General features: G+C 37.1%; 3 protein-coding genes across 4 annotated transcripts in view; 2 read left to right on the forward strand and 1 right to left on the reverse strand.

Moving 5' to 3' along the window:
- Positions 1–4,042: 4,042 nt before the first annotated feature.
- LOC123868896 overlaps positions 4,043–25,578 on the reverse strand; it is a 29,408-nt gene continuing 7,872 nt past the window's right edge. The window contains exons 6-17 of one of the 2 annotated variants that reach the window (XM_045911556.1): positions 10,009–10,137; positions 9,498–9,641; positions 9,259–9,366; positions 8,730–8,974; positions 8,209–8,428; positions 7,760–7,833; positions 7,037–7,531; positions 6,313–6,694; positions 5,848–5,950; positions 4,847–5,404; positions 4,377–4,507; positions 4,043–4,186 (exon numbers count right to left, since the gene is read on the reverse strand). In XM_045911556.1, coding sequence (XP_045767512.1) covers positions 4,056–4,186; positions 4,377–4,507; positions 4,847–5,404; positions 5,848–5,950; positions 6,313–6,694; positions 7,037–7,531; positions 7,760–7,833; positions 8,209–8,428; positions 8,730–8,974; positions 9,259–9,366; positions 9,498–9,641; positions 10,009–10,137 — 2,720 coding nt within the window. In that variant the 3' untranslated portion in view covers positions 4,043–4,055. Of the gene's footprint in view, positions 4,187–4,376; positions 4,508–4,846; positions 5,405–5,847; positions 5,951–6,312; positions 6,695–7,036; positions 7,532–7,759; positions 7,834–8,208; positions 8,429–8,729; positions 8,975–9,258; positions 9,367–9,497; positions 9,642–10,008; positions 10,138–25,578 lie in introns of those variants that run through there. The other variant, XM_045911557.1, reaches the window with a different exon arrangement.
- Positions 10,541–14,961, forward strand: LOC123868906. The gene is made up of 6 exons (XM_045911573.1): positions 10,541–10,726; positions 11,513–11,579; positions 12,010–12,254; positions 12,762–12,840; positions 13,917–13,979; positions 14,536–14,961. Exons 2-6 carry the CDS (start codon positions 11,526–11,528, stop codon positions 14,947–14,949), a joined length of 855 nt encoding a protein of 284 aa, XP_045767529.1. The 5' UTR covers positions 10,541–10,726; positions 11,513–11,525; the 3' UTR covers positions 14,950–14,961.
- Positions 15,673–23,532, forward strand: LOC123868903. Its single transcript, XM_045911569.1, has 6 exons — positions 15,673–15,858; positions 17,492–17,613; positions 18,542–18,665; positions 19,049–19,213; positions 19,948–20,043; positions 23,068–23,532. Exons 1-6 carry the CDS (start codon positions 15,808–15,810, stop codon positions 23,497–23,499), a joined length of 990 nt encoding a protein of 329 aa, XP_045767525.1. The 5' UTR covers positions 15,673–15,807; the 3' UTR covers positions 23,500–23,532.

Genomic DNA, 25,578 nt, shown 5'->3' on the forward strand with positions numbered 1-25,578 from the left:
TTTCTAATATAAGTACCTACGCTGGATTTTGCCAACCTGTTTTTGAAGTAATTTGATTTTCTTCTTTTTGGCGCTAATAGCAGCAGTGAGCGTACTCGGAACTAAATGTTGTGTTTGTTTCTTGGATTAGTGGCCTTTGATAGTGGCACCACAGCACATTGAACTAAATGAGAGTCGACACGAAGACCATTTGACATAAAGTGTCAATTTTAGAGTTTCCGGTGCGCTCAGTAGAGCTCTTCAATTCGGCACAAAAAATTTACATTTTGTACCGTACATCTCTTTCAGCGTGGGTACTTTTTAAAGTAGATTTCAGTGAATAAACCACACATTCCATTTTGGGCTGCAATAGTTGTCGATGACAGATTTTTACTTGTTCTATGTGTAAAACAAATGACGTTGTTGGAAAAGGAATATTTTGATTCAATCTGATTAATCATTTGAAAGTGAATGAAATTGCTCAAACTTTTTACATTTGTTGTCACTAGCATTCCGCGGTTACTAACATATTAGTGAATGATGGGATGGTATTTAGAAATGTTAACGCCATTGCTAGCTGCTCCAGAATAAAAAAAAAAAAATTAAACTTGCTGATAGATATTATGCAATAAGCTAATAAAGATTATCATATTCCTTTCTTAACAGTGTTGTCTGCTAAACACACTATTATTTTATTATTAAGTGTTTACACCGCAAGAATTATGTATTTTTACAATGATATATTTTAGTTTATTGTCTGTAAAGTCTAATTACCTCCACTTTGTTTTTGAAAATATCAACTGTACTAATCTATAAAAATTTTGAGTGACGGTGATGTAAAAGTACTTATTATAAAGCGTCCAATAAAGGCTTACGTTGTATACTATTCAGGGCTGATATAAGTATATTTATTGTTTTGTCCCTTTCTTACATTAGTTTACTGAAAGAGAGTGCGATACTCTTAACAATTATGTTTGTGTTTTCAGTTTGCTTGCATATTTTATATTTTTGTTCTTATTTTGTTTTGGTACGCGAAAAGTTTGGGGCTGATGGTGGCTTGTGATTTTGAAATCGTATGTAAGGAAATAACTTAATTTAACAGATGCTTTTGTTTGATTTATTTTATACATAATTTCACGTTGTTCTTTGTTCTCTAAAATTATTATTGATTATCCATCCTCATATATCAAATTACACTCAGGTATACTTACCGTATAACATGTTAAGATAAGCTCAAATTGGATTTGTACAATGCATTCGATACGCTTTATACTGTAACGAAATCCGATTATTCAGTTTTTCAAGAGAACATTATTCCTTTAAAAGTATAAACGCCTAACTTGATGCTATCCCATGGCGGGAAACAGGAACGCAGTAAAATTATGTGTGAAAATAAGTCATTGTCAGGTGTCCTCCAAGGTGGATCTTTATGACCGGAGTTATTTTACAGAAAACAACGATACGTAAATCAAAATAAGTCACAAATCACCATCGCCATAGGAGTAAGTAATTAAGAAGTTGTTGTGTAATTATTATACTTACGTAATGTAATTGTATTATATTTGGTGGTTCTGCGAGATATCACAGGCCCTGCCTAAAGGAAACAAGGCACTGGAATATTTCGATCTAGAAAAATAGATTCTTTTAAAACAGTCAATTATATAATTATTTTTGTGTAAGACAACAAATGAGCAAAACTCGAAATCCCATATTTGTATGGTTGTCCTTTTATACGCAAAAAGCTTACTTAACGAATCCAGTCTATAAGCTTAGATACTGGTAGCTTTGTATTTTTACTATCTGCCAGAAGCAACTCATAGTAAAATCTTAATTAAGAAATCGAAATATTTCAGTTATTTGTAAGTTTTACTATAAGATTATTTTTTGTAAAAATGGATTTTGGGGATATGGGGATTATAAAATCTAAATGTGATCTTTTCTAGAGTTGTTTTTATCCTTATGGTATTGATTTGGTTACTTAACATTTTTATTGGTAGGTATATTTTCTGAAACTAGTTAATTCCATGGAGTCAAATCACTTTTGAACACTTAAATCCCCATAATAAGATTTGCCACCAAAAGCTAGAATGATAGTCCTCCTCATTGCATTAATTATTATGGATACCTTTTGTTGATATTGTGATAAAAATAAAATGGCCACCGTAGACGAGGGACTTAGTATCCCCGGGGACAAAAATTGATCAATAAGAAATTTATCACATGACGCACACGATGGACTAACAGTATGGTGAAATACCGTAGTAAAAGATAAGGGAATTTTGTCCTCAGCGGACAATAGTCCCTTCGTCTGTGCAGACCCTTATTAATAAACTAAATACCTACCTATTGATCGTCTGTAACGTGCTAGATATATAGATATTGAAAGTTAACCAAGTACAATTTTTTTATTGAATGAAAAAAAAATCCTCATGTTCACAAAAGCCATTGTATTAGTTATAAAGTATAATTGAATCTACCTCAACCAAATTACCCATTAACGTTGTTTGTAAGTGTTCTCTTGAGTCTTATAATTATTACTAATTAATAACTGTACAAGTAGTAGTGTTTTTGATGATAAAATTATTATTAGTTCCAACTTGACATTTTGATATGGTAACTATTGTTACCAATCGTATTGAAAGCGGACGATGAAGTGTTACTGTGGTGTTGTCAAGATTGAAAAACGATATTAAATTTGAGAATAAACGCTACCGTGCCTTTTATTTTACTTATTTATATTGTACCTACCTCCTCTGTACCTCAGTGGTTGAAGACCAGAGTCTTCCGAGACATAGACTTACTAATAGGCTTCATAAGAAAGCAGCCACTCAGCGGGTGAAAGGAGAAAGCTTAATATTAGGAGTTTCTTTTCGTAATCATGAAATGAGAAGATCCGTAGGATAACCAGAATAACCGACTTAGCTCAGCGTGTTGCGTAGCTGAAGTGCCTCAAGCATCGATGTGCCTCAAGGCACAAGGTAACCGGTGTCCTAAGGTGCTGGAATGCCAACCTCGAACATGTTATTTTGAAGCACAAGTGTAAATTAAAAATTTATAACACCCCCGATGATCCAAAGTATTTGAGTTTTCCAAAACATCATTTTCAAATAAATAATTATGTATTTAGGCAACGTCCATCTTGACAGCTTGACATTTGTCTATTGACATAATATTATGAACCTAACGGTTATCTAACCTTCTTTTCTACAAGAAAACTAGAAAAGAGCTGATAACTCTTAAACGGCTGAACCAATTTTTTTAGATTATAGCTAAGAACACTCTCGATCAAGCCACCTTTCAAACAAAAAAAAACTAAATTAAAATCGGTTCATTCGTTTAGGCGCTACGATGCCACAGACAGATACACAGATACACAGACACACAGATACACAGGTCAAACTTATAACACCCCTCTTTTTGGGTCGGGGGTTAAAAATCTATGTGGTAGAAGTAACAGGTATCATCTAAGTACAGAGATTGACATTCTCTGATCATTGAAAATTATTATTGTAGCAAGAGTACAATTAATTCAGTCAATTACAATAATTGAGGTTCCTGCAATAGAACAGCAAGTACTTAGGTAGGTACGCGGTCTGGTCTGTAACCAAAAAAAACCCGCCAAGTGCGAGTCAGACTCGCGCACCGAGGTATCCCTAATGGGGTAATTTTTCCGACATTTTGCACGATAAATCACAAACTATTATGCATAAAAATAAATAAAAAATCTGTTTTAGAATATACAGGTAAAGTCCTTTCATATGATACCCCACTTGGTATAGTTGTCTTACTTAGAAAATTGAAACACATTTAAATTTTTTTTTAATGATGTAACCACAAATTCACGGTTTTCGGATTTATTCCTTTACTTGTGTTATAAGACCTACCTACCTGCCAAATTTCATGATTCTAGGTCAACGGGAAGTACCCTATAAGTTTTCTTGACAGACACGACGGACGGACGGACAGACAGACAGACAGACAGACAACAAAGTGATTCTATAAGGGTTCCGTTTTTCCTTTTGAGCTACGGAACCCTAAAAATAAAACAACGGCCATGTTTTTTGGACTACATTTATTCACTGTTTCCGCAACTGCACGAAGAGGCTCTGGCGACACAGCCGGGACACCGCGCTCTCCTCCTTGCGCCGCAGCTTGGCCGCCAGCCGCGCCAGGCTGAACCGAGAGCGGGGCCGCTCTCGGCGAGGACCTGAACATGACCCTTTATTAGGTGCCAGAATTTGAAGAAGTACCTACCTATCTAAGCAACCTATCTACCTAGACTGAATCTGTCTAGTACCTATCTAGGCAAGGCATATTGCCAGCAATATGGGCTGAAATACCTAATTATAAAGTTATAATGACTAAGAAGTTATAATGCTTTGCTAAAATTAACGGACCTTCAGCAATCCTCTGCCAAGCGTCTCTGTCCACATTGACCATGCCGGTCGACGCGCTTCGCCCTAGAGCTGCCTCTTGTGCACTGTTCTGATCTTCTGTGACGTCACTTCCACAACTGACGCGGCTTGACCTGAAGGATATATTGGCATTTTCAATTTCACGTGGTGGTAAGTGACGATGCGTTCTTAGAGGTCATTAATAAAAAATCATACTTGTCATTAATAAAAAAAATATAATACCTATATTTTTTTTATTTACTACTCGGTCAAGGTAAGTTTGCACCTCGCGTTGATTACGTCACACTGACGCTTAGGCGTACCTACCTAAACGTCAGTGTGACGTAACCGTAGTATGCAAACCGTACTGACGCGACAAGATGACCGCGGGGAGGTGAGAGGGGAAGTGGGACAGGCGCCGCATTCCAGCGAGATGCAAACTTATCTCAACCGAGGTATATGGTTACTCTTACCGATCAGCTGGCCTCAAATCACTTGCAGAACTCGTCCCCTCACGTCTCAAAGGAACAGCTGACGGTGATGCCAGAAACTTATCTCTAGCCGCCCTTATTCGAGCGGCTCTTTCCGAAAACCTGGCGTTCATAGCTTCCGCCTCTTTCGACAAAGCCGGGGTTTCCATCGTGGACATGGATCTCTCGTAATGACAAGGGTTCTGTGGCATAAACCTGGATAGTGTCGGAATTATTATCTCAGATTGCTGTCTTAAAACTGGGAGCAGAACAGGCGACTTTTCTCTTTCCTTGATAGGTAAATCTTTTGGTATATTTGGGATTATGGTATCTGTACTTGCTGTGATAGTCTGAATGGTTTCTTGGCTATCCTCGATCTTTGGTGGGGTTTCTTCAACCTCTTGTTCAGGATGTAAAACATTTGCACTGTGGGATTTCAGGACGCCATCTTGTGGTTGTGGTGTTGGCGTGAGACGTTTTTCAACAGACGTCTGGTCTCGTCGGGAAAGCTGACAGGCGCTTGCTGATTTCTGGACTTCCCTCTCTAGGAACGGGTTATTTCTGAAATTAAATTTAATAAACGTGATGTTTATATTTAAAGAACTAATGTATCTACTGTTGGTTTCTAGTAAAAAGGTCTCTCGGCTACAATAGATACAATAGATAGTCCATGCATAGATGCTATTCTGTTATAACGCTCCAGAAACGAAAGATTGACTGACAGACCAATCAATGACAACCAAACAAGGGAACACGGACGCTGGCTTGGCGGTTCGTATCAGAAATATTAAGCAAAAACGTTTCGCGGAAGTAGAGTGCAGGGATGTCCATTACATAAGGATGCCTCAGGGTTTCAAGTGTTCTGTTGTAGAATGGTAAAGAAGGAGCAAGGTCGTCCTGAGTACACTCTCCAAAGTATATCCGATAGAAGGCCAATAAGAGACGATATAAAAAAAGATCGATAAATTACCCATTGCGCAAGTAGTAGTTTGCTCATTGATTACCTAATGTTAACACTAACAGGCATGTCGGGAGGACGCCTTCGTTCTGATTTGGGTGATCGCCAGGCTGGGGAAGACGCGCCGCTACTGCCGCCTGATCCAGGCCCTGAAATGTTAATACATGTGAATCATTTTAACCCATCCGCGACCTACATTGAGCACAGGTGTCCTCTCAGAATGAGGAAAGTTTGGGTCCATTAAGCGTGCCAACCGACCAACCAACCAGCAGGCCAAGTGCGGATTGGCAGACTTCATACACCTTTGACAATATTACGGATTCTCAGGTTTGCACACCAGTTAAGTGATATACTTAAAGGTGCAGCCCAGTCTGTAAAAATTATATCAAAGATCCAAAAGGCTGCTCCTAGTTATTTAAAACTTTCTTCTGAGATAGGTACCTATCTACTAGATAATTTGTCACGAGTAAAGATTCACATAATTTTAAGAAATCGTTGAAAGTAATTTTACCTTCTTCATTAATTTTCTGATTGTATCGTTGAATCATAATACGAATGGATGGAGACGCTTCTTTTAATGGAGGTTTTCTTTGTGAAGGCGGGGATAGTGGCAAGGGAGGTCTCCTAGACCTCTGTTCTTCCTGTATATCACCCGCACTTTTTGACTTGTCCAATTCTTGTTTCTGTTGCTGTTCTATTTGTCTGCACTCAGATTTGCGGCTGAGTGGGATCGGTCTGACGTCATCTAAGTCTTCAACATTAACTGGTATCACAGCTCTCGGAATAGATTCACCGCTTCGTACAACAGGCGAGAAGATTTTTCTAGTCGTTTTTACTATCACTTCAGGGGACACGTCTCTCTGATGTGGTGCTTTAAGTCTGAGCACAAAGATCTAAAATAGAAATAAATAACAATCAGTTCATTTAGGATGAGGAAAAACTGTACTTATCTGCGAGTTGGGTTTGCATCGACAATTTATTAAAACGACTTTCCTGGCACGATGAAATTGCTGGCGTAATTTGTGTCAGAGAACAACCATGAGTTCACCAAAGTTGGGCAAAATTTAAAATTACTAGTCTCTTAGATAAAAAATTTAGAACTATTTCAGCCATTTGGATTCATAAACAACAGCAGATCTACTACTGCAACATTATGAAATCTATCATACCTCATTCATTTAAATTATCCATTTCTAGAACTACAAACAGTTTATAAATTGGACAAGAAAGCTTACTTCTCCATCAGAATCAGAATGTATTGATGTGGGAGGAGTTCTTGGCCGTTCCGAAGGTCTGCGTTGTCGTTTACGTCTTCTTGGTATTTCAACAGTCACTGTGTCCACTTCTGGGTCACTATCGCTCTCAGATGGTTTTGATTGCTCCCTTTCAAGCCTCGCTCGAGATTTGGATTTCTTTTTACCATTGTTTTTATCACAATCTTTACGTTTATTTTCATCTTTCATATCATCATTACTACCTTTACCGTTTTTACTATCTTTTACATTATCAAGTTGTCTTAAGCTTTTTAAACTTGAACTTTTGCTAGTCGGAGCTGGTGTTGGCTTTTCGTACAAGACTTCTTTTTGAATATCTGATCTGGTATCTTCTTTGTAGCGACTGGAACTCCCTCTTTCTATTTCTTCAATTGTTTGTCTTATAAACTTCGCATCTTCTTCTATGCTAGCTTGCCTAATCATTTTTGATCTAGAACTTCTTTCTTGTATTGATATCTGAAAATGTAAACGGGTGTGTACTAAATCTTAATAAATACAAATATTATAAATTGAAAGTTGTGCTTTATTACTTCTTTTTCCTTACGCACATAACCAATGTTTTATGTCTTGTGACAGCAAAGAATTCCAAGGTTTTGAAAAAGATACATTATCTTTTTAGGTAAAAGATATGGTAAATAAATCAAATTTAACAAATGAAGTATAAAAATAAACGCACTGGACTACCTGGTCACGAGACGTCGTCTTTTGCATTGTAGTTTGTTCTCTTGTCATCACGTTACGGGAATCCGATAGAACGACTGTAGAAAAATAAAACATTGTAATAAAAATAAAATTGTAATAGTCACCTCGAGTACCGCTGTTTGACCTCCGATATTGTATTCTTTAGGTTACAAAGACTAGTTTTAATACTGATACTGCCGGCAAAACTCTTCATGTCGGACATATCCAATGAAAGCGCTTCACGAGCTGATTCTAAATCATCATTAAGTTTCAGCCATTGTTTTGTACAAACAAAAAAAAAATATATTTTCAAAACACATCAAGTTTGGCCTCCACCAGCTAGAGCTTAAATTAAAGACATACGTCAAATGACGCTTTCACATATTAAAAGTCTGGACAGTGACTCTTGAGTTTCAGTATTATTGACATTGCTTTGGCCAAAAGCTCCTTACCTGTACCATTCGGCTGCACCACAGCAGTACCAGTGATGGCAGAGCTGGTCTCACACAGATGCCTGGCTTCAGCTTGTCCGTATGTATAGACCGGCTTCTGAGGGGTGTGTCGAGGCGACACCGCCACCAGCGGGGCGGCTGTGCAGATCTCTTCCGCTTCCACTTCAACTAGAACTGCTGAACGGGCGTTGTCGGCATCACATTCGTCGGCGCCGTCCAGCTGGGGCAGATATGACTGGTCAAGTTCATCAAGTCTGGTCAAGAAAACTTATAAGGTAGGGATCTCGAAAATATTTCCTAAAATTTTGGCGAAACCGGCAACTGTCTAAAACATCACAATGAATTTAAAATATCTATTAAACGTAGGACTTTGATTTTAGAATGGCTGTGATACACAGGCAGACTGAAAAAAAGAACTATACGAAACTCTATCTAAGCCTGTGTACTGTGTAGTGCAAAAACCTCTTGGTTTTCTTAGTAAAATAAACATTCAAACAGCAACCTTAAAACTCCAATCTTACCGAATGCTCCCTCTCGTATTCGGATTCAAAATCGTCGGCGTCATTAACGCTCAGACTCGACGCATGCATTCGACCGGATCCTGCAGATGGCGCAACGCTGCCATCGGACTGCGTGCGCGTGAGTTGAGACGAGGGCAACTTGCCCTTCCGAGCGGCGTTGAGGAGGGCAGACGTGGAGGCTTCGGGGGCTATGCCTCTGGACTTCTCCCATTCGTGAAGCTTGCGGGTGAAGGAACGAGAAATTCCTAAAAATATCATCGAAAAAAATACTGAATTGGGCACAGTTATTAATTTTTATTTGACGTTGGGCTCCCAAGGTGGCCAGTGGCGACTTCACACCGGAAAACGCAGCGCAGAGACCCTCTACTACATCAAACGAGTTTTGCTCCTGTTGTATTTAGTTTAATCTTTTTAAAAGATTTCAGGGCTTAAATAATATTATGTGTAGGTATATCATTATTATTTTATTTGTCTACATAATATGAGTTTTAGTTAAAGGTATATACTTTCAGCGCTATTTTATACTTACCATGAAACTTGAAGAGTCCCGTGGATGTGCGAACCAAAACCTCGTCTGGTTTGGCCTCCTCTTCCCAAGCTGGCACTGAATTTGTTTCTTTCATTCGCTTCCATTCATCTAAAATATTTCATTTATGTATTTTTCAGACATTTTGATTGTATGTTTCATTTTTGAATGATTTTGCAGGAAATGGATCATGATTTGGAGGTTAAGATTTAATTTGTTTAATATGATTATCATTTACTTACCCCATTTCTTTAAGAAATCTTCGCTGAGATCTTTTCTCGCAGGTACTGGTGGTGGTTGCCTTACGCCTTTCATTCTCTGCCATTCTGTTAGCTTCTTTCTGAAATCTGCTGACAACTGTTCTTCTGTTGCCACTGGACGAGGGGCTGAAACGTTTAATATGTCATATTGCATTCTCATAATAAGAATTTCTTTATTTAACGTAGGATAAATAGTGTTAGATGCTATGATGTCTGTGACTCTACCACCAGTTCAGAAAGTAGATTCTATTGAGGAAAACCTGCAAAACCTTGGTGATGAAGAATGATGGGCTTGGATAAGATCTTGTAATGTAGGAGTATCGTAATCGACATTGAATCTAAGTGAATAAATGATGAATATGAATAGTTATGATTGTATTGTACACCACAGATTAATGGAAAGAGTCGTGATGCTTCCATTAATATATTTGCAATGAGTAGGTATGATAATGTAGAAAGGGAGAGAGAAAAAGAAAGATTAAATTATTCTTACCCACGTAACCGAGTTTACCCCTTCTATCTGAGATCTCTCGTCCTAGACGAGTTTGAAGTGCCGCATAGTCTCTTGCTATCTCTTCTCGGACTGCACTTGCTTCACATCCACTGCTTACTCCTTCTGTATCTGAAAAATATAAAAATTAGATGAAAATGGGATACCCAATGAGAAGAAAAAGGGACCCAGTAGAGTGCCTAGAAGCGTCTTGCTTTTTAATGAAATATTCATCAAATCTATGAAGGAAAATCTCAACAATTTTAATCAAAATTCAATACTTTTAGGGCTCATCATTATCTTGTTTTATTACTCTTCTATTTCTCTATTTTGTTTACTTTGTCTTCACTAAGGTCTCCAAGGTCTCCCACATCTCTCTTTTTAGGTTACAATTTTTGATTAAAAGTGACATTTCGTCAAATTTGTGGTCAAATCTCTTTGATATCTCAAAGAAGTTTGGTTATATACATTCTCATCACATTCTAATGCAGATCATTAATTTCTTAATTTAATCTGCGAAACCTCAAATAAAGTATGTCAAAGTCAAAGTACTATCAGAATTGGATATCAGAATGTCAGATTTCAGCATTTAAATAATCCAAAATCACATCGAAAATGTTATTTATAAATACTCAAACACGTTATTAATATCCTTTAAAATAAACCTCCTTTTCAATACACTACAAAATGGTAGAACTCGGATTGACGCCTAATAATGTTGGTAAGGGTTAAAAACTATTTTATTAAATACTGGGATGATGTCCGCGACTTCGTAGGCGTGGATTTACTCGCATGTTTTCAAAAATTCCGTGGGAAACTCTTTGATATCCAGGATTAAAAAGAAGCCTGTGTCTGTTCTCTAGGATGCAAGCTGCCTCTGTAGCAGATAGGTGATGCCCGCAACTGCATAGGTACATGTGTATTTAGGTTCTAAAGAATTTCGTGGAAACTCTTTAAATTTTGGGATTCCGGGATAAAAAATAGCTTTTGTTTGCTTCTGCACCAAACGTCAAAAGGAAAGCTAGCAGACAGACAGACACACTTTCGTATTTATAATATTAGAACAGTATGCACTAAATGATGTCCGCGACTTCGTCTGCTTGGAGCTAGGATCTGAAAATCCTGTTCAAATCGGTTACGTACGTGGCCGTGAAAACGCTGACAAATAGACATACTAACGCACTTTCGCATTTATAATTGGTATTGAATTAGTTATAATAAATATGTATCTTAAAAGTGGTTTAAAAATAAAGAACAGAAATAAGTCGAGATCTTCGAGATCGTAAAAACTCACCTTAGTCCATAATGTTTTCTTATAAAATTTAGAAAACACATCTTTTTTAGAGTGGCGTAATATAGGGAAGCATTCTGGATCCTTTACTATTCCTACTGTACACAATCCTTGCACGTAATTTAAACTTCCAGAGAGTAGAATTTTCGTTGAAGAAAGTTTCAAGGAGTTTGAGTTCATGACTAAACATTTGCTGTAATTATTTATGTTTCGCAGGTTAACCTCGCAAATGGTTTCTACCGTAGTCGTGTTATTACTATTTGTTTTGGTTTTGTATGCGTATGTAAGTTAAATCCTCTTTGTTATGTAACTTTCACGTCGTTTGGGTAATTTTTTAGATATTTTTGCCTTGTTTTTTGATTACTTTAAAGTATTTGAAAACTAACTAGCTCTTCATTCGTAAGAATTGAGGTTTTTCAAAATATCTAATTCTAAAATTTAGAACTAGTTGACCCGTCCCGGCTTCGCTTGGTTGGAATTTATGAATATATCCTTTCTTAGTCAGGTCGTAAGTGACAGAGTATGAAAGCCCACCATAGTAGTCATCATCAAGATCCACCTATTGTTAACTCACTACTGAGCATGGATATCCCCCTATTTTATAATAGTTCCAAGAACCCCCCATCCCCCCATAATGTAAATAATGACTAGAGCTCAATACTCTCATATATCTGACTAGTATGCATGTATTAATATTAGTTAAAATCTTTTAGAGAAATCACAACCGCGAATTCGAGGCGACTGCCTCAGCAATCCGTGAGATCTGGTCGGGCAGTTGCCGTTTATCCTGCAGAGAAAATGAGAGCAGTGGCGTCAGTGGACCACTAGGCCTGGACAAAGGACAGGCCCAAGTAATAGAGCCGACCTATGGCCTGGCCAACCAGTCCAATACCGATCAGACTGTGCCCGACTGTGTTTGCGAGACCTGCCCCTGTAATCTTGTAGAGAATGTACTCAGGTACGGTCTTTTCAAGGGTTCCGTACCTTAAAATGAAAAACGGAACTCTTATAGTATCACTTTGTTGTCTGTCTCTCTGTCTGTCTGTCCATCTGTCCGTCTGTCCGTATGTCGTGTCTATCAAGAAAACCTATATCGTACTTCCTGTTCACTTGCAATCATGAAGTTTGCTAGGTAGGTATTATAGAACAAGTACCTAAAGCAAAAAATCCGAAAGCCGTGAATTTGTGGTTACATTACAAAAAAAAAAAAGTTTTTTTGAACAAATAATTGGTATTTTCAATTTTCAAAGTAAGATAACTATACCAAGTGGGGTATCATATGAAAGGGCTTTACCTGTACAATGTACATTCTGAAACTGATTTTTATTTATTTTTATGCATAATAGTTTTTAATTTATCGCGCGAAATGAAAAAAGATTCATGAGCAGAGATACCTAACAGAGAGCATTCAGAAGTTGATTCTACATAATATACTATTTTTGGGATTTTTGGTTGATGGTTTCAGAACGTGCAGACCTGCTACAAGTTTGTATAATGAGTTCATCGAGTTGATTTCAAGCGGTTACTATAATTTAGTGAAAGCAGTAAGTTCAGTAAAATATTCCAGACTAGCCGATGCCCGCGACTTCGCTCGCGTGGATGTAGGTTTTTTAAAATTCCCGTGGGAACTCTTTCATTTTCCGGGATAAAAAGTAGCCTATGTGCTAATCCAGGGTATAATCTATCTCCATTCTAAATTTCAGCCCAATCCGTCCAGTAGTTTTTGCGTGAAGGAGTAACAAACATACACACACACACACACACACACACACACACACACACACACACACACACACACATACAAACTTTCGCCTTTATAATATTAGTGTGATAATTATGTTACAATTGAATTCTTTTTCTTTTCCGTCTACTGTCACTAACATCCAATATATATGACACTAGCGACCCGCCCCGGCTTTGCACGGGTACTTTAAGTATTACAATGGCGCCGATTTTGTTGTTTTTCTCTAAACTAAATTTAGAGTATCTGCATCCTCTTCTTTTTAATATTCCTAAAAAGAGACGATACCTGAATTTTCCATTTAAAGACTCTTAATTTTAAGTGCACGCTACAAAATTAAACAATAGGCTCGCGACTGACAGCTAGAGTCACGAGGTTTGGCAGCTCTAAATTAAATTTAAATACATATCTATGTTTAAAACTGTCAAACCGTCTGTCCTTTTCATATTACATGAGTATGAAGAGGATGAGAATACTCTAAAATTTAGAAATTTTGTGCTCAGATGATTCTGACATCCGCTACGATATTGGTGCTGTTGAACCAATGTCGTAGCGATCTCTAATTTTTTTGAAAATAAAATATAGCCTATGTTACTCAGAAATAATGTAGCTTCCTACTTACTGATGGTGAAAGAATTTTTAAAATCCGTTCAGATTACTTGCTATAAACAAACATACAAACTTTACCTCTTAATAATATTAGAATATATTGTCTAGTATTCGCTAGTAAACTATAAAAAGGCAAACTTCCTATTATAAGGAACCATCCTTATCCATTTTACAGAAACGGTTCGCGAGGTGAGCTACAACGCAAGTTGGGTGAAGGTGACAGTGGATATAAAAATCAAAGAATTAAAACATCCATTTTTTATGTTCTAGATATGTGATGCGGGACGAATAGTGAGCAGTGGAGTGTCAGAGACAGGCCCAGGTAAATCTAATGTACGTACTGATATCGAAGTGTCGTGGATTTCAGCCTATAATTAGTTTGCGTCGGAATTCGACCACGGCAAGAGTGAAGAGGTGTATTCTAGGCAAGCGCGGTCTAACCTAGACCCATATATAAAATTTATTTGGATTTCTGTGCCTAGACCTTACATCGCTTTTTTGTGTCCATCCAGTAAGGGTTCTTACAATGCTGCGCTTTCTGGTCACTCTCTTTTCCAATCCATAATCCATATTAATATAAATGCCCAAAGTGCATCTTCTGTCTGTCTGTAACTTTTTTACGTCCCATCCGTTTAACTCATTTTGACAAAATGTTATACTTAAAGAGCAGCTTGCATTGAAGACGGTATGGCTAGTTCTTATATCGGCAAATCAAAGAGTTCCCACACAAATTAAAAAAAATATATAAATCCACGTGCATGAGGACGTGAGCATTATCTGGTATCAACTACATTTTGAATGGTCAACTTCATCTATCAAGGGTAGTGTGAAATAGTTTGATCAAAAACAGATTTTTGAGCTCAAAATATATGATGATTTTGATTTCTAGTTACTGTCAATAATGCAAGTGGGTTCAGCAGACAACATTAATTTTATAAATCAAACTGCTGTTAAAGTTGAAGTCGAAATTAAGGACCCAGAACAAAGTCAAAGAAAAAAAGGAAATTCCGTTTCAAAAAAAGTATCATCGCCTGTTCAAAATAAAGAGCTAGAGCTCGGCCAAAGAAAAGAAATTGCTTTTCAAGATGGATCTGATGCAGTAATACTAAAAGACCTGCCAAAAATAGCTGCAACTTCTCAAAAGGCATCTTTAAATGTAAAACAATCAGAGGCTACAAAAGATGGTGACTCTAAAACTTCGGTAGGAACGATAAGCGATCCGAGGAGTTGTTCTAAATGCATCGAGAAGGGTAAAGTATGTATGGGTAATTGTCCAAGAGCGAAAGATAAAGAAAATAAATAGAATTAACAGTAACTGTGGTTTATTATTTTGTACTTTCAACCCACCAAATGTGAAATCCACAAAACTGTCATTCGTGACGATATACTGTGATTTAAAAAAAAATTTAAACCTATTTCAAAGTCTAGAAATGCTTTTAAGTCGTCAAGACTTGAGCCTACCACTAAATGGTTAGGAATGCTCTTCAAAATTCATAAACCATTAGAATAAATACTTAGAATTTAAAATCGTTTAGATCTTAATGTAACATGCCAAATGATGAAAAACAGTACCTACTCAGAATGCTGCTATTGTGCGGCATAGCAAAAATTTATAAATTAAACAGAACTAAACTGTATAAACTGAATAAAAATACAACTAGGTATATTGATATCTTAAATTTTAAGGGTCTATATTATACTCGTAGTCCAAATATTTAAAGTACTTAGTACTAAGTCTGAATATGTAAAGTACACTTTGCTTAAAATACGAAATTTTGGGGTTGATAAGTCAGGGCTGAACATTTCAACATTCTACGTTTTGTTTTTGCGTATGTAGTGTTTCAGTATCGCAAAACGCCACAATTTTTATATTGGCATTTTATTTTTTTGGCATTATGCGTCTAACAGGTTGCGTCTGCGTGTGTAAAGAAAAAGCAACAATGTTTCTGAATTTTGAAATTCCTCAATTCGAAAACGATAACAATTCGGGCGTTATACAGAATCACTTCAATACCCATAAAATATGATTTTACGGCGCGTTATATCGTAAACAGTTGCCTATCATTCGATACGGTTAAGCGCGCCGCTATTTCGGTCTAGGCGCGTTTATTTATAAGTTTTGATATTGAGAAATTTGTGCGACTTCGATCGGCGTTCCGAGATGAGTTCCTGGCGTTGGAGGGATTCACTGTGTTTTATTTGTTTTTTATTGGCAAGTACCTACTTTGAATAGTTTTGGCACATGAGTAAATATCCCTAGTTTTGGTTTGCTATCATTTCTACTGTCACTATGGTGTCCTTGCGACCGAATTTCGGTCACGGTGTGGTCAATCTCTATTAGCCAACTGCGCGGGAGATATTACAGTGTACAAGCGTGTGCGAGAACACACACACACACACAACTTTAACACACACACACACACACACACACACACACACACACACACACAACATTAATACACACACACACAGGAGTAGAGAGTATTCTCTACTCCCTCACGTACGTTCATAGCCCGATAGGACGGAAATCCAACACAACCAGAGAGAGATCAGACGCAGGACCAGGCGAAACATCGTTATTAGTAGGATTGCGCTTATTTCTTTAGTCTTTCAATGTCACTAAAAAAAATTAATCATCGATGAATGAATGGCAAAATTCAGTTTCTTCATGTCGTCATGTCTTTAAGCTTGTTATTTTAATTAATGAAAGGAATGTCCAAAAGAAATTATCTTTCGGTGGACAGTAACATTAGTTTCACTAATTGGCCGTGTTCGTGCCAACAACCGTGCCAGTGTGGCACTATTCACTAAATAACATAATTTTGGTAAACAATAAAATGAAAAATAAATGAAACTGTTTTACTTTTTAATTCCATGTCAAGTTCGCTCTACATTGTGATCTAAAAATACTGAAACATAACTGAAAGTAAATGTTAAGAGGGCTCTCTCCGTCACTCGTTTCATACAATCGTAGTTCCAATTTCATTTGAATATTAAGCAACCAAAGTCCATGAAATTTTGCAGACATATTCTAGAAACTAATATCTATGTCTGTGGTTTTCCAGATTTCTGTTAAAATATTCGGTTTCAAAGTTACGCGGTCTTAAAAGTTTACATACAAATCTTTGAACCCCTGTAATTTTAAAACTACATATTTTTAGAAAAATCTAAAACACCACAGACACAGATATTAGTTTCTAGAATATGTCTGCAAAATTTCAAGGACTTTGGTTGCTTAATATTCAAATGAAATTGGAACTACGATTGTATGAAACGAGAGGAAACGAGTGACGGAGAGAGCCCTGTTAATCTATAGGTAAACATTTTTTAAAGTGCAAGCTTTTTAATGTAAGCTAATCACCATGTGTAGTGCAATTTACTTTTATACTCATTAAAGGAAAACATCATACTTAACCAAACTAGACAATTCTCATTATAGAGGAAAAGATAATTTAAGTCCACACTAGAGTATTCTGCCATAATATGCCCTTCGAGACTTTCCGTTGCCACCGTACTTCACTATCATCAGGCCTTTGTCTTCATTTGTTTTGAAAAGTTCTCTTGAAAACACAGCAGACGAGTTTAAATTAGACTATCATGCCAAAATATACCGTCGGTTGTCAGTTCCAATGTCCATCATCAAAGATGCTCCTAAGTACCTACCATAATCATCCGAACCACACGTATTGTATAATTTTAACTCAATCAGGCAATTGGAAGTTACCCGAAAAATAAGTTAGATACATATCAATTTCCACGGAATTAAACATATTTATCTTATTCCTTAAAAGCTTTTAAAAATTTAGCTTTGTAATATAAAATGTAATATTTGGTAATTGATAAAGTGGGTAGATGCAGAAATGGAGAAAAACGACCTTGACAAGGTGTTGGAGGATGAAATTACATACAAGCTGGGAGAAGACCTGTTGCAGAGTGTTGAGAGGAAATTCCAGGTGGACCTGGAAAGGTAAAGGATTTTAGGGTTCCGTAACAGGGTGTCAACAGGATCCTATTCCTAAGACTTCGCTGTCTGTCTGTCTGTCTGTCAGCGAGCTGTATCTCGTGAACTGTAATAACAGGAGAGTTGAAATTTTCACAGAATGTGTATTTACTTTGCCGCTCTAACAACAAATAGTGAGAATTTCAATAGACTGCCATAAAAATTAAAAAAAATTAAGTGGTATTTCTTGTATGTGCGAGTCCAACTCGTACTTGACCGATTTTATCACACTAATATTATAAATGTGAAAGTTTGTCTGTATGTACGCAAAAACTACTGAACAGATTTGGCTGAAATTTGAAATGGAGATAGATAATATCCTGGATTAGCATATATAGGCTACTTTTTATCAAAGAGTTTCCACGGGATTTTGAAAAACCTAAATCCACGGACGTAGTCGTGGGCACCAGCTAGTCCGATATAAATGTTGCTTTTGTGCCATTTACATTTTACTCCTAGAGTAAAAAAATTGCTACAAACAACAGGAAAAGTTTTTAAAAAAAATTGATCATCATCATCAGCTCAACCTTAATCTCAACCCCGCACCGGCCCACTACTGAACACGGGTCTCCTCTCAGAATGAGAAGGATTTAGAACACTGGTCATGTGCCGATTGGCTGGGACACCTTTAAGAATATTTTGGAGAACTCTCAGGCATACATCGTTCCTCACCTTTTCCTTCACTGAAAAAAGTGGTATTTGATTGCTTAAAGTTAGACTGTAGGTGTCTATGATTAAACAACGGACCCCTGAATCACTGACAACTTAATCTTTAGACTAGTATGGCTTTCTATAGCATTACGAATGAGGAAACAAATCGATTCTTGAAACTATTATAACTAATATTAAGTATAGAAGATGGCTGCTTTTCCGGATCAAAACCTTTGAATTACAGATCAGTAGATATGGTGCTTATAAAGATTAAGTTGCTACTTCAGAATGGAACTCAGCACATTCAAGAAAAGTTGCTCGATATACAGGGCACTTTGGACATGATGAAAAGTCATGGTGAAAACGAGGTAGGTTTGGTGAACTTATTTTTCATATTTTTTTAAAATAGAATTTACTTTATCTTGTTATTATTATTAGTTTACATAATATTATAATGTAGAAACAAAAGTTTTCTATTTTTTAATTAGAAATTTTTAGAGGGGGTTTCTAAAAATGTTTCCGTTATTTTTGTTAAAAGTAAAACTACGCCGACTTCCTATATACGCGACAGGTCGAGATGGCAATCGGGGTATGAGGCGAGGGACGTCCCGCACAGCCACACATCCCCCGCACTATCCCGCACCGGCTGCACCGCAGTATTAAAACCTACTCATTTTTGACCCGGGAATCGAACCCAGGACCTCATCCATCCGTAGTCGAACATGCTAACCACTAGACCTATGTGTCACAGGTGGAGATATGCCTAACACAAAAGCAGAACGAGACCTCAGCATTAGCAGAGAAGGCGCTGCACCAGATGGTGGTGTGTGGTTACGCCCTTATCGGGCAAGACCCTGCGCAGGCTGTACACAAAGTTATCACCCTGAAGAACATGATTAAGACGGGTGTTAATACAGTACGAATTAATAACATTTTTATAAACCGACTTCCAAATAAAGTGTTGGTAAACCTAATCCATACTTAATATTATAAATGCGAAGGTGTGTCTGTCTGTCTGCCTGTCTGCTACCTTTTCACGGCCCAACAGTTTAACTGATTCTGACGTTTGGTACAGGGTTAGCTTATATCCCGGGGACGGACATAGGCTAGTTTTATCCCGGAAAATCAAAGAGTTCTCACGGGATTCCTAAAAACCCATCCGCTTTACCGATTTGTATGAAATTTGGTACCGAGGTACTCGTAGCTTGCGTCCCTGTAATTGACATAGGCATTTTGTCCCGGAAAATCAAACAGTTCCCACGGGATCTTTAAAAACCTAAATCCACGCGGACGAAGTCGCGGGCAATCCTCTAGTAAAGAAAAAAAATAAAAAAGGACAAGGTCGATTCGGTTCGTTTTCGCACCCGAACGAACGGTGCCAACGGGCCTACCCCATACCCTTCTCATTCTGAGAGGAGAAGGAGAACCGTTCTCAGTAGTGGGCCGATGATCGGCTGATCATGATGATGATGATGAATATCCGTGGCTAAGATATAAGCTATCTTTGTAGTATGTACCTTTATTGAAAATCAGGTAAAAGGATGGGCCTTTAAAAATCACATGGGAACTGGGAAGTTGAAAATGAAGGAATGTTTGATGGGTATTCGAATGTCACATAGATAAATGGACCAATAAAACGTGATTTTCCAGCTGTACGAAAAAAAGAAGGAGATTTATGGGCTGCTAAAAGTCTGCGGGCACGACCACGACTCTCTGAAGAAGGTCATCAAGTGCGTCATCTCGAAGGTGAGAGCTCACTTAGATCGATTTGCGTATTTTTGATTATTTGCGTCTTCATATAGCAGAGGTAGGTATACGTAAACTGCCGTGTAGAAGACTTCCGACGAGACCTACCTTATTAACCCCCGACCCTAAAAGAGGGGTGTTATAAGTTTGACGTGTGTATCTGTGTATTCTGTGGCATCGTAGCTCCTAAACTAATGAACCGATTATAATTTTGTTTTTTGTTTTGTTTGGAAGGTGGCTTGATCGAGAGTGTTCTTAGCTATAATCCAAGAAAATCGGTTCAGCCGTTTGAAAGTTATCAGCTCTTTTCTAGTTACTGTAACCTTCACTTGTCGGGGGTGTTATAAATTTTTAATTTACACTTGTCCGTCCGTCCGTCGTGTCTGACAAGAAAACCTATAGGGTACTTCCCGTTGACCTAGAACCATGAAATTTGGTAGGTAGGTAGGTCTTAATAGCGCAAGTAAAGGAATAAATCCGAAAACCGTGAATTTGTGGTTACATCAAAGAAAAAAAAATTAAAATGTGTTTCAATTTTCAAAGTAAGATAACTATACCAAGTGGGATATCATATGAAAGGGATTTACTTGTATATTCTAAAACAGATTTTTATTTATTTTTATACATAATATTTTTTGATTTATCGAACAAAATGTCGAAAAAAATACCCGAGTACGGAACCCTCGGTGCGCGAGTCTGACTCGCACTTTGCCGGTTTTTTTGAACTATATGCCCTGCCAAAATTATATACCTATACATTCATTATCTGAGAAATTATAATATGTTTTAAATTGATTGAGCTTTGGGATGCTCTTTTTCTAAAATCAATGAACAACATTGCCATTATACGAGTAAAGTCATAACTGGTAAGTAGGTACGCGTTTTCCTCACAGATGATCCATCGAATTCTGTTTCACTCTAAAACGTTAACGATTTAACGGAAACGCTCTTAGCACCGCGAGTGAAACATTTTCCACAAACTCTGATGAAACCCAGAACACGTTGCATGATATAAAAACTAAATAACCCAAATAAAATTGTTTGAAAACTTCTTACGTACTAAATTACTCATATCCGCGCGTTGTTAGGCGAGAAATAAATCGGCTTTTCGTACGCAAAATTAATATTTAATGGCTCTCGATGATTTTAATATTTTTTGAAATAATAAATTGGCTACAAAATTTTAATATTTTATCTTAATAATCTTTATTCTCTCTCAAGAAAAGTTTCCTTACCTCGCTCCCCAACGCTCTCTATTGAATAACTCAAAATTTAAAAAACCCCCGACACAAAAACCTCTGTAAGAAAACTAGAAAAGAGCTGATAACTTTCAAACGTCTGAACCGATTTTCTTCAATTATAGCTAAGAACACTCTCGATCAAGCCACCTTTCAAACAAAAAAAAACTAAATTAAAATCGGTTCATTCGCTTAGGAGCTACGATGCCACAGACTGATACACAGATACACACGTCAAACTTATAACACACCTCTTTTTGGGTCGGGGGTTAAAAATAGTTTGGTCTTCATGAAGTTCTGTAAGCACGTTCTCAACTTCTGTAGTTCACGTTTCAGAAATTAATAATCTGTTTGTAGTTTGCCAGATTTCTTAAAAGTATCTTATTCTAAAGTAACACAGGTTTAAAGATTTGTATGCAAATCGTTGAGATCATAAGCCTTGAGAAATGTAGCAAAACAAAGGTATTATAGTAGTTCCTAAAACGTATCTGTATGATTTCATTGAGTTTTTACCACGCACATGCGAACTGTGGAATCAACTTCCCACTGGATTACAAGATAGGGTTTTTCAAGGGGTGGACCAACAATTCCTGAAATGCCGGCAAAGCATCGGGGTTCCTCTGGTGCTGCAAATGTTCATGAGCGGCTGTAATCACTTAACATCAGGGGACCTGGTGTTAAGCCTGTTCGTTTGCTCGTTTATTAAAAAAAAGTCTGATTGTTTAATATTCAAATGAGAGCCTAACTACATTCGTTTGGAGCACAATACAAATAAACTCCTCTTAAAGCAAGTTTAGATCGTGATAATGACTAAAGTTAGTGTGTGCTTCCACTAAAGCAGCGCTAAGTGGAGACGTGTGTTTTCAACCAATCAGATTATTGCGAAATGACGTGATAAAGCTGTCACATCATTTAACAATAATCTGATTGGCCTCCTCGACACGGCTTCAATGTGCGAGAAGCTCTAGATCAGAATCGGAACTCGCTTTTCAAAAGTTCAAATAGTTTATTATTTGAATCAAAGAGGTAGTAAAATGAATCAACTTGTCTAATCAAAGAATCAAGTGGGAACTGTAATTATTTATTTAAACTAGTGTAGTTTTGGACGTAATCATTATTTTTCTTCTTTGCTAAATTCTCCTCAGACTTTTCCAATCACTCTTTAAGTATTTATTATTAGAGTTATAGGTGAAAAACTGATTAAAAAGCCAGCCTTACAATATTTAGTTTTAGTTTTTATGTTTTCACCAAGGTCACCTATTAATGTGGTTGCTTGTACCATTTGTTTTATCAACAAAGCTTTACCATCATTACTAATGCTTTCATTTTTGCTCAAAGTTTACTTAACGCTTTTCTAAACCAAATTGGCACAAATATTTGAAAGTTTCCCATTAAATCAAGGGTATGTCGTATTTACAGTTGACGCCACGAGAATTAAAGAAGAAGGAAGATTTTGAAATTGACATTTTTCCGGGATAAATGTAGCCTATGCCCACTTCCGGAATGCAAGATATCTACTATCAAATTTCATCCAAAACGGTTAGGAAAAATTAACAGACAGATTGACAGAACGACGCAATTTCACATTTAATATAATATTAGAATGGATTATCCCAAGAACTCCTACCATTAATGGAAAGGGAGCCTATCTATTTCCAATAGGAACTAATTCCTCAATGAGGAATACAATGCAGAGAAAATCAAATGAACGACTTCAAACATTCATGCTGACGTGATGTGTTTGATTGTAAGTAACCAATAATTAAGTACATTTTCTTTTTCACAGTCCCCGCTAATAAAGTCGGTGATGATGGAAATAACAGGGAAGCTAGTGAACGGTGTTGTTGATCTAACAAAACTTATGGCTCACGGCGCTATGCATGAAGCATGTCTCATAGAAGTCATAAAAACCATTGAAGACGAAGCTATAGAACTAATTAAAACAGTAAAAACATGTGCATTTGGAAACGAAAATTTTGCAAATATCGAAAAATATATAGCTGAAAATAATGCAACAGTTCTTGATATACCAAACGAAACAAGTATGAAAAATAGTGGAAATATGACAAATGTAAAAGCAATGAAAGATATTTTACAAAGGATGATTCAAGGGAAGGATGGTAATAGTTTAGATGAAACGTTCAAAGATAAACTGATGAAACTTCAAAACGATCTGGATGTTGGGAATGTAAATGTTAATGCGATTCCGAATGATTAGATTAAAGACGTTGATTAAATGATTGCGAAATAAATGTATAACTATGGTTGTCTTTAAACTAAATTATTATGTTTTTACATTTTAACCCAAATAGAATCTATGGTCTATGGTATATAGTATAGGTTCTAACTTCTATCTATGCCCATAATTTCTAGTCTCCGACGATGAGCAGTTGACAAAATGGTAGAATGAGGGTTTCCCCTGCTGGTTCCCCTTTTGGATACGTCTGAGGGGAGAAGATGACTCTTTCTTTAATTGCAGCAATTAAATGCTTTAACGGTGAGGGGAAACATTGTGAGGAGCCCCGCAGGCTGATAGCTCTTCTTAGTGTTCTGAAAGATGAGTGAACTCTACCAATCCAGATTTGCCCAGCGTGGTGGACTATGGCCTAGGCCCTAGACCCTTCCTTATTGTGTGAGTGGACCCATAGTGGACCGGGTGATGGGTTGACACTTGAAATGATGATAATGAATTTAACGCTGGATACTAAAGTTATTCGAAGCTTTGCTGCTAACAGATTCATCATTGTAGCTTTTAATTACTCAACTCCATCTGCTATTAGTCCTAAATCTAAATAATTACAGTATTTTATAGTCGCCCTTGCGGTCGGCACTGGTGTCCGTGCGTCATTCAGTCTACAGTTACTGCGGGGTTAATCCCAGATCTATGCGTTAACTCGAGTTCAATAATAAAGTTTAAAACTAAAACCCGCTTACGATCGTCTTAATAAACGCTGAAATATTATAGTAAAAGTGTTTTTCTGTTGCTTGGTAAATTTTAATGTTATAGTACATTTGTATTCATGAACTCAGAATTTTCTCCTCTTTCATTTGACATCCTCGATGACACTCGATAACTATACGTACAATACTTAACAAAAAACATTTTTGGAGACCCCCCACTTTTTTGATGTAACATCCGTTAGGTAAATTGTTTTCGTATGAAATATAGCCTATGTCACCCGGACATTTACAACGAATCAATTGAAACCTCATTCATAAAAACCAACAAAATAGTTTAGGCGCTACGATGGAACACACAGAATCTGGATATAAACATACATAGTACATACATACACAAACTGCTAAAATCATAACCCTTCCTTTTGGCTTTGCCGAAGTCGGGTAAAAAAGAGGTCATCTTACGAAACGGTATGTTTACAAAGCCTGTGCTCATCCGTGACTATTACGTACAATTTTGTTTACATTACACTTTTGAATGTTGAAAATTGGAGCACCCAGTTTATTACCCCTTATAATGGGTAACATCTGAAGAAATCACAATATTTTGTCAGCTTGGAACACTTTCCACTGCGCATACCGTAGAAGTATAATACTATTATTAAGACAAAAAGTCTTGCTTGATCATAACATAACCGTTATAAAGTAACTATACTGTTCAGCCTAGCGAATTAGTCTTTAGAAGTGTTTATTTTTCAGCATTCCATATTAACTGTAAAACAGCAATAGTAATAAATTATATAATGCCACTGTTAGTAAGGTGTGTGACTATAAAAATTTGTTATCCTACCTTATAGATTGTTCACACAGGCTGCGTAAGCGTAGACGTAGCGCGTACCATTGCGTTGTAATGTATGGAACTGTATGAAATATGGCACACAGCTTGCGTAAAGCGTTGACGTATGCGTAACCTGGTTAGTTAGGGGTTTACGCACGTCACTACGCACGTGTCACGAGTACGCAATTGGTGCGTATCGGCCTTAAATGTGTCTATAAATGGGAACTACTACATTCTGTAGTTCTTGATTTTCTTTACAACTCATCTTACGTTGCGTTATTGCTTTTCCAGAAACCCAAAAATGCAAAAGTTCCCGCAAATGTGTCCGGCACTGAGAGTTGGCAGATGTCCAGACTCCAGATGTCAGAGATGAATTATATAGGCTGCAAGACGGGTAGGACGTTCACCTTTGATAGTTTTATGTCGGCTTCATGGTGATATTACGCGTTGCTAATTCAGGAAAAAGGCGATGATAACAACTGGACAAGTGCGAGTCGGATTAGCACACGAAGGATTCCATAAGTACTCTGTGGCCATCGTATACCATCGTACAATGCTTTT

Source organism: Maniola jurtina, chromosome 10 (assembly GCF_905333055.1).
Source record: "Maniola jurtina chromosome 10, ilManJurt1.1, whole genome shotgun sequence".
Taxonomy (NCBI): Eukaryota; Metazoa; Arthropoda; class Insecta; order Lepidoptera; family Nymphalidae; genus Maniola; species Maniola jurtina.

Coding starts and splice junctions, on each gene's coding strand:
- LOC123868903 (XM_045911569.1), top strand. CDS start 15,808: ATGAGTTCCTGGCGTTGGAGGGATTCACTGTGTTTTATTTGTTTTTTA. Junction 15,859..17,491: donor GTTTTATTTGTTTTTTATTG/GCAAGTACCTAC, acceptor TAATTGATAAAG/TGGGTAGATGCAGAAATGGA. Junction 20,044..23,067: donor TCAAGTGCGTCATCTCGAAG/GTGAGAGCTCAC, acceptor TCTTTTTCACAG/TCCCCGCTAATAAAGTCGGT.
- LOC123868906 (XM_045911573.1), top strand. CDS start 11,526: ATGGTTTCTACCGTAGTCGTGTTATTACTATTTGTTTTGGTTTTGTAT. Junction 11,580..12,009: donor TTTTGGTTTTGTATGCGTAT/GTAAGTTAAATC, acceptor AAAATCTTTTAG/AGAAATCACAACCGCGAATT. Junction 13,980..14,535: donor CAGGCCCAGGTAAATCTAAT/GTACGTACTGAT, acceptor TTTGATTTCTAG/TTACTGTCAATAATGCAAGT.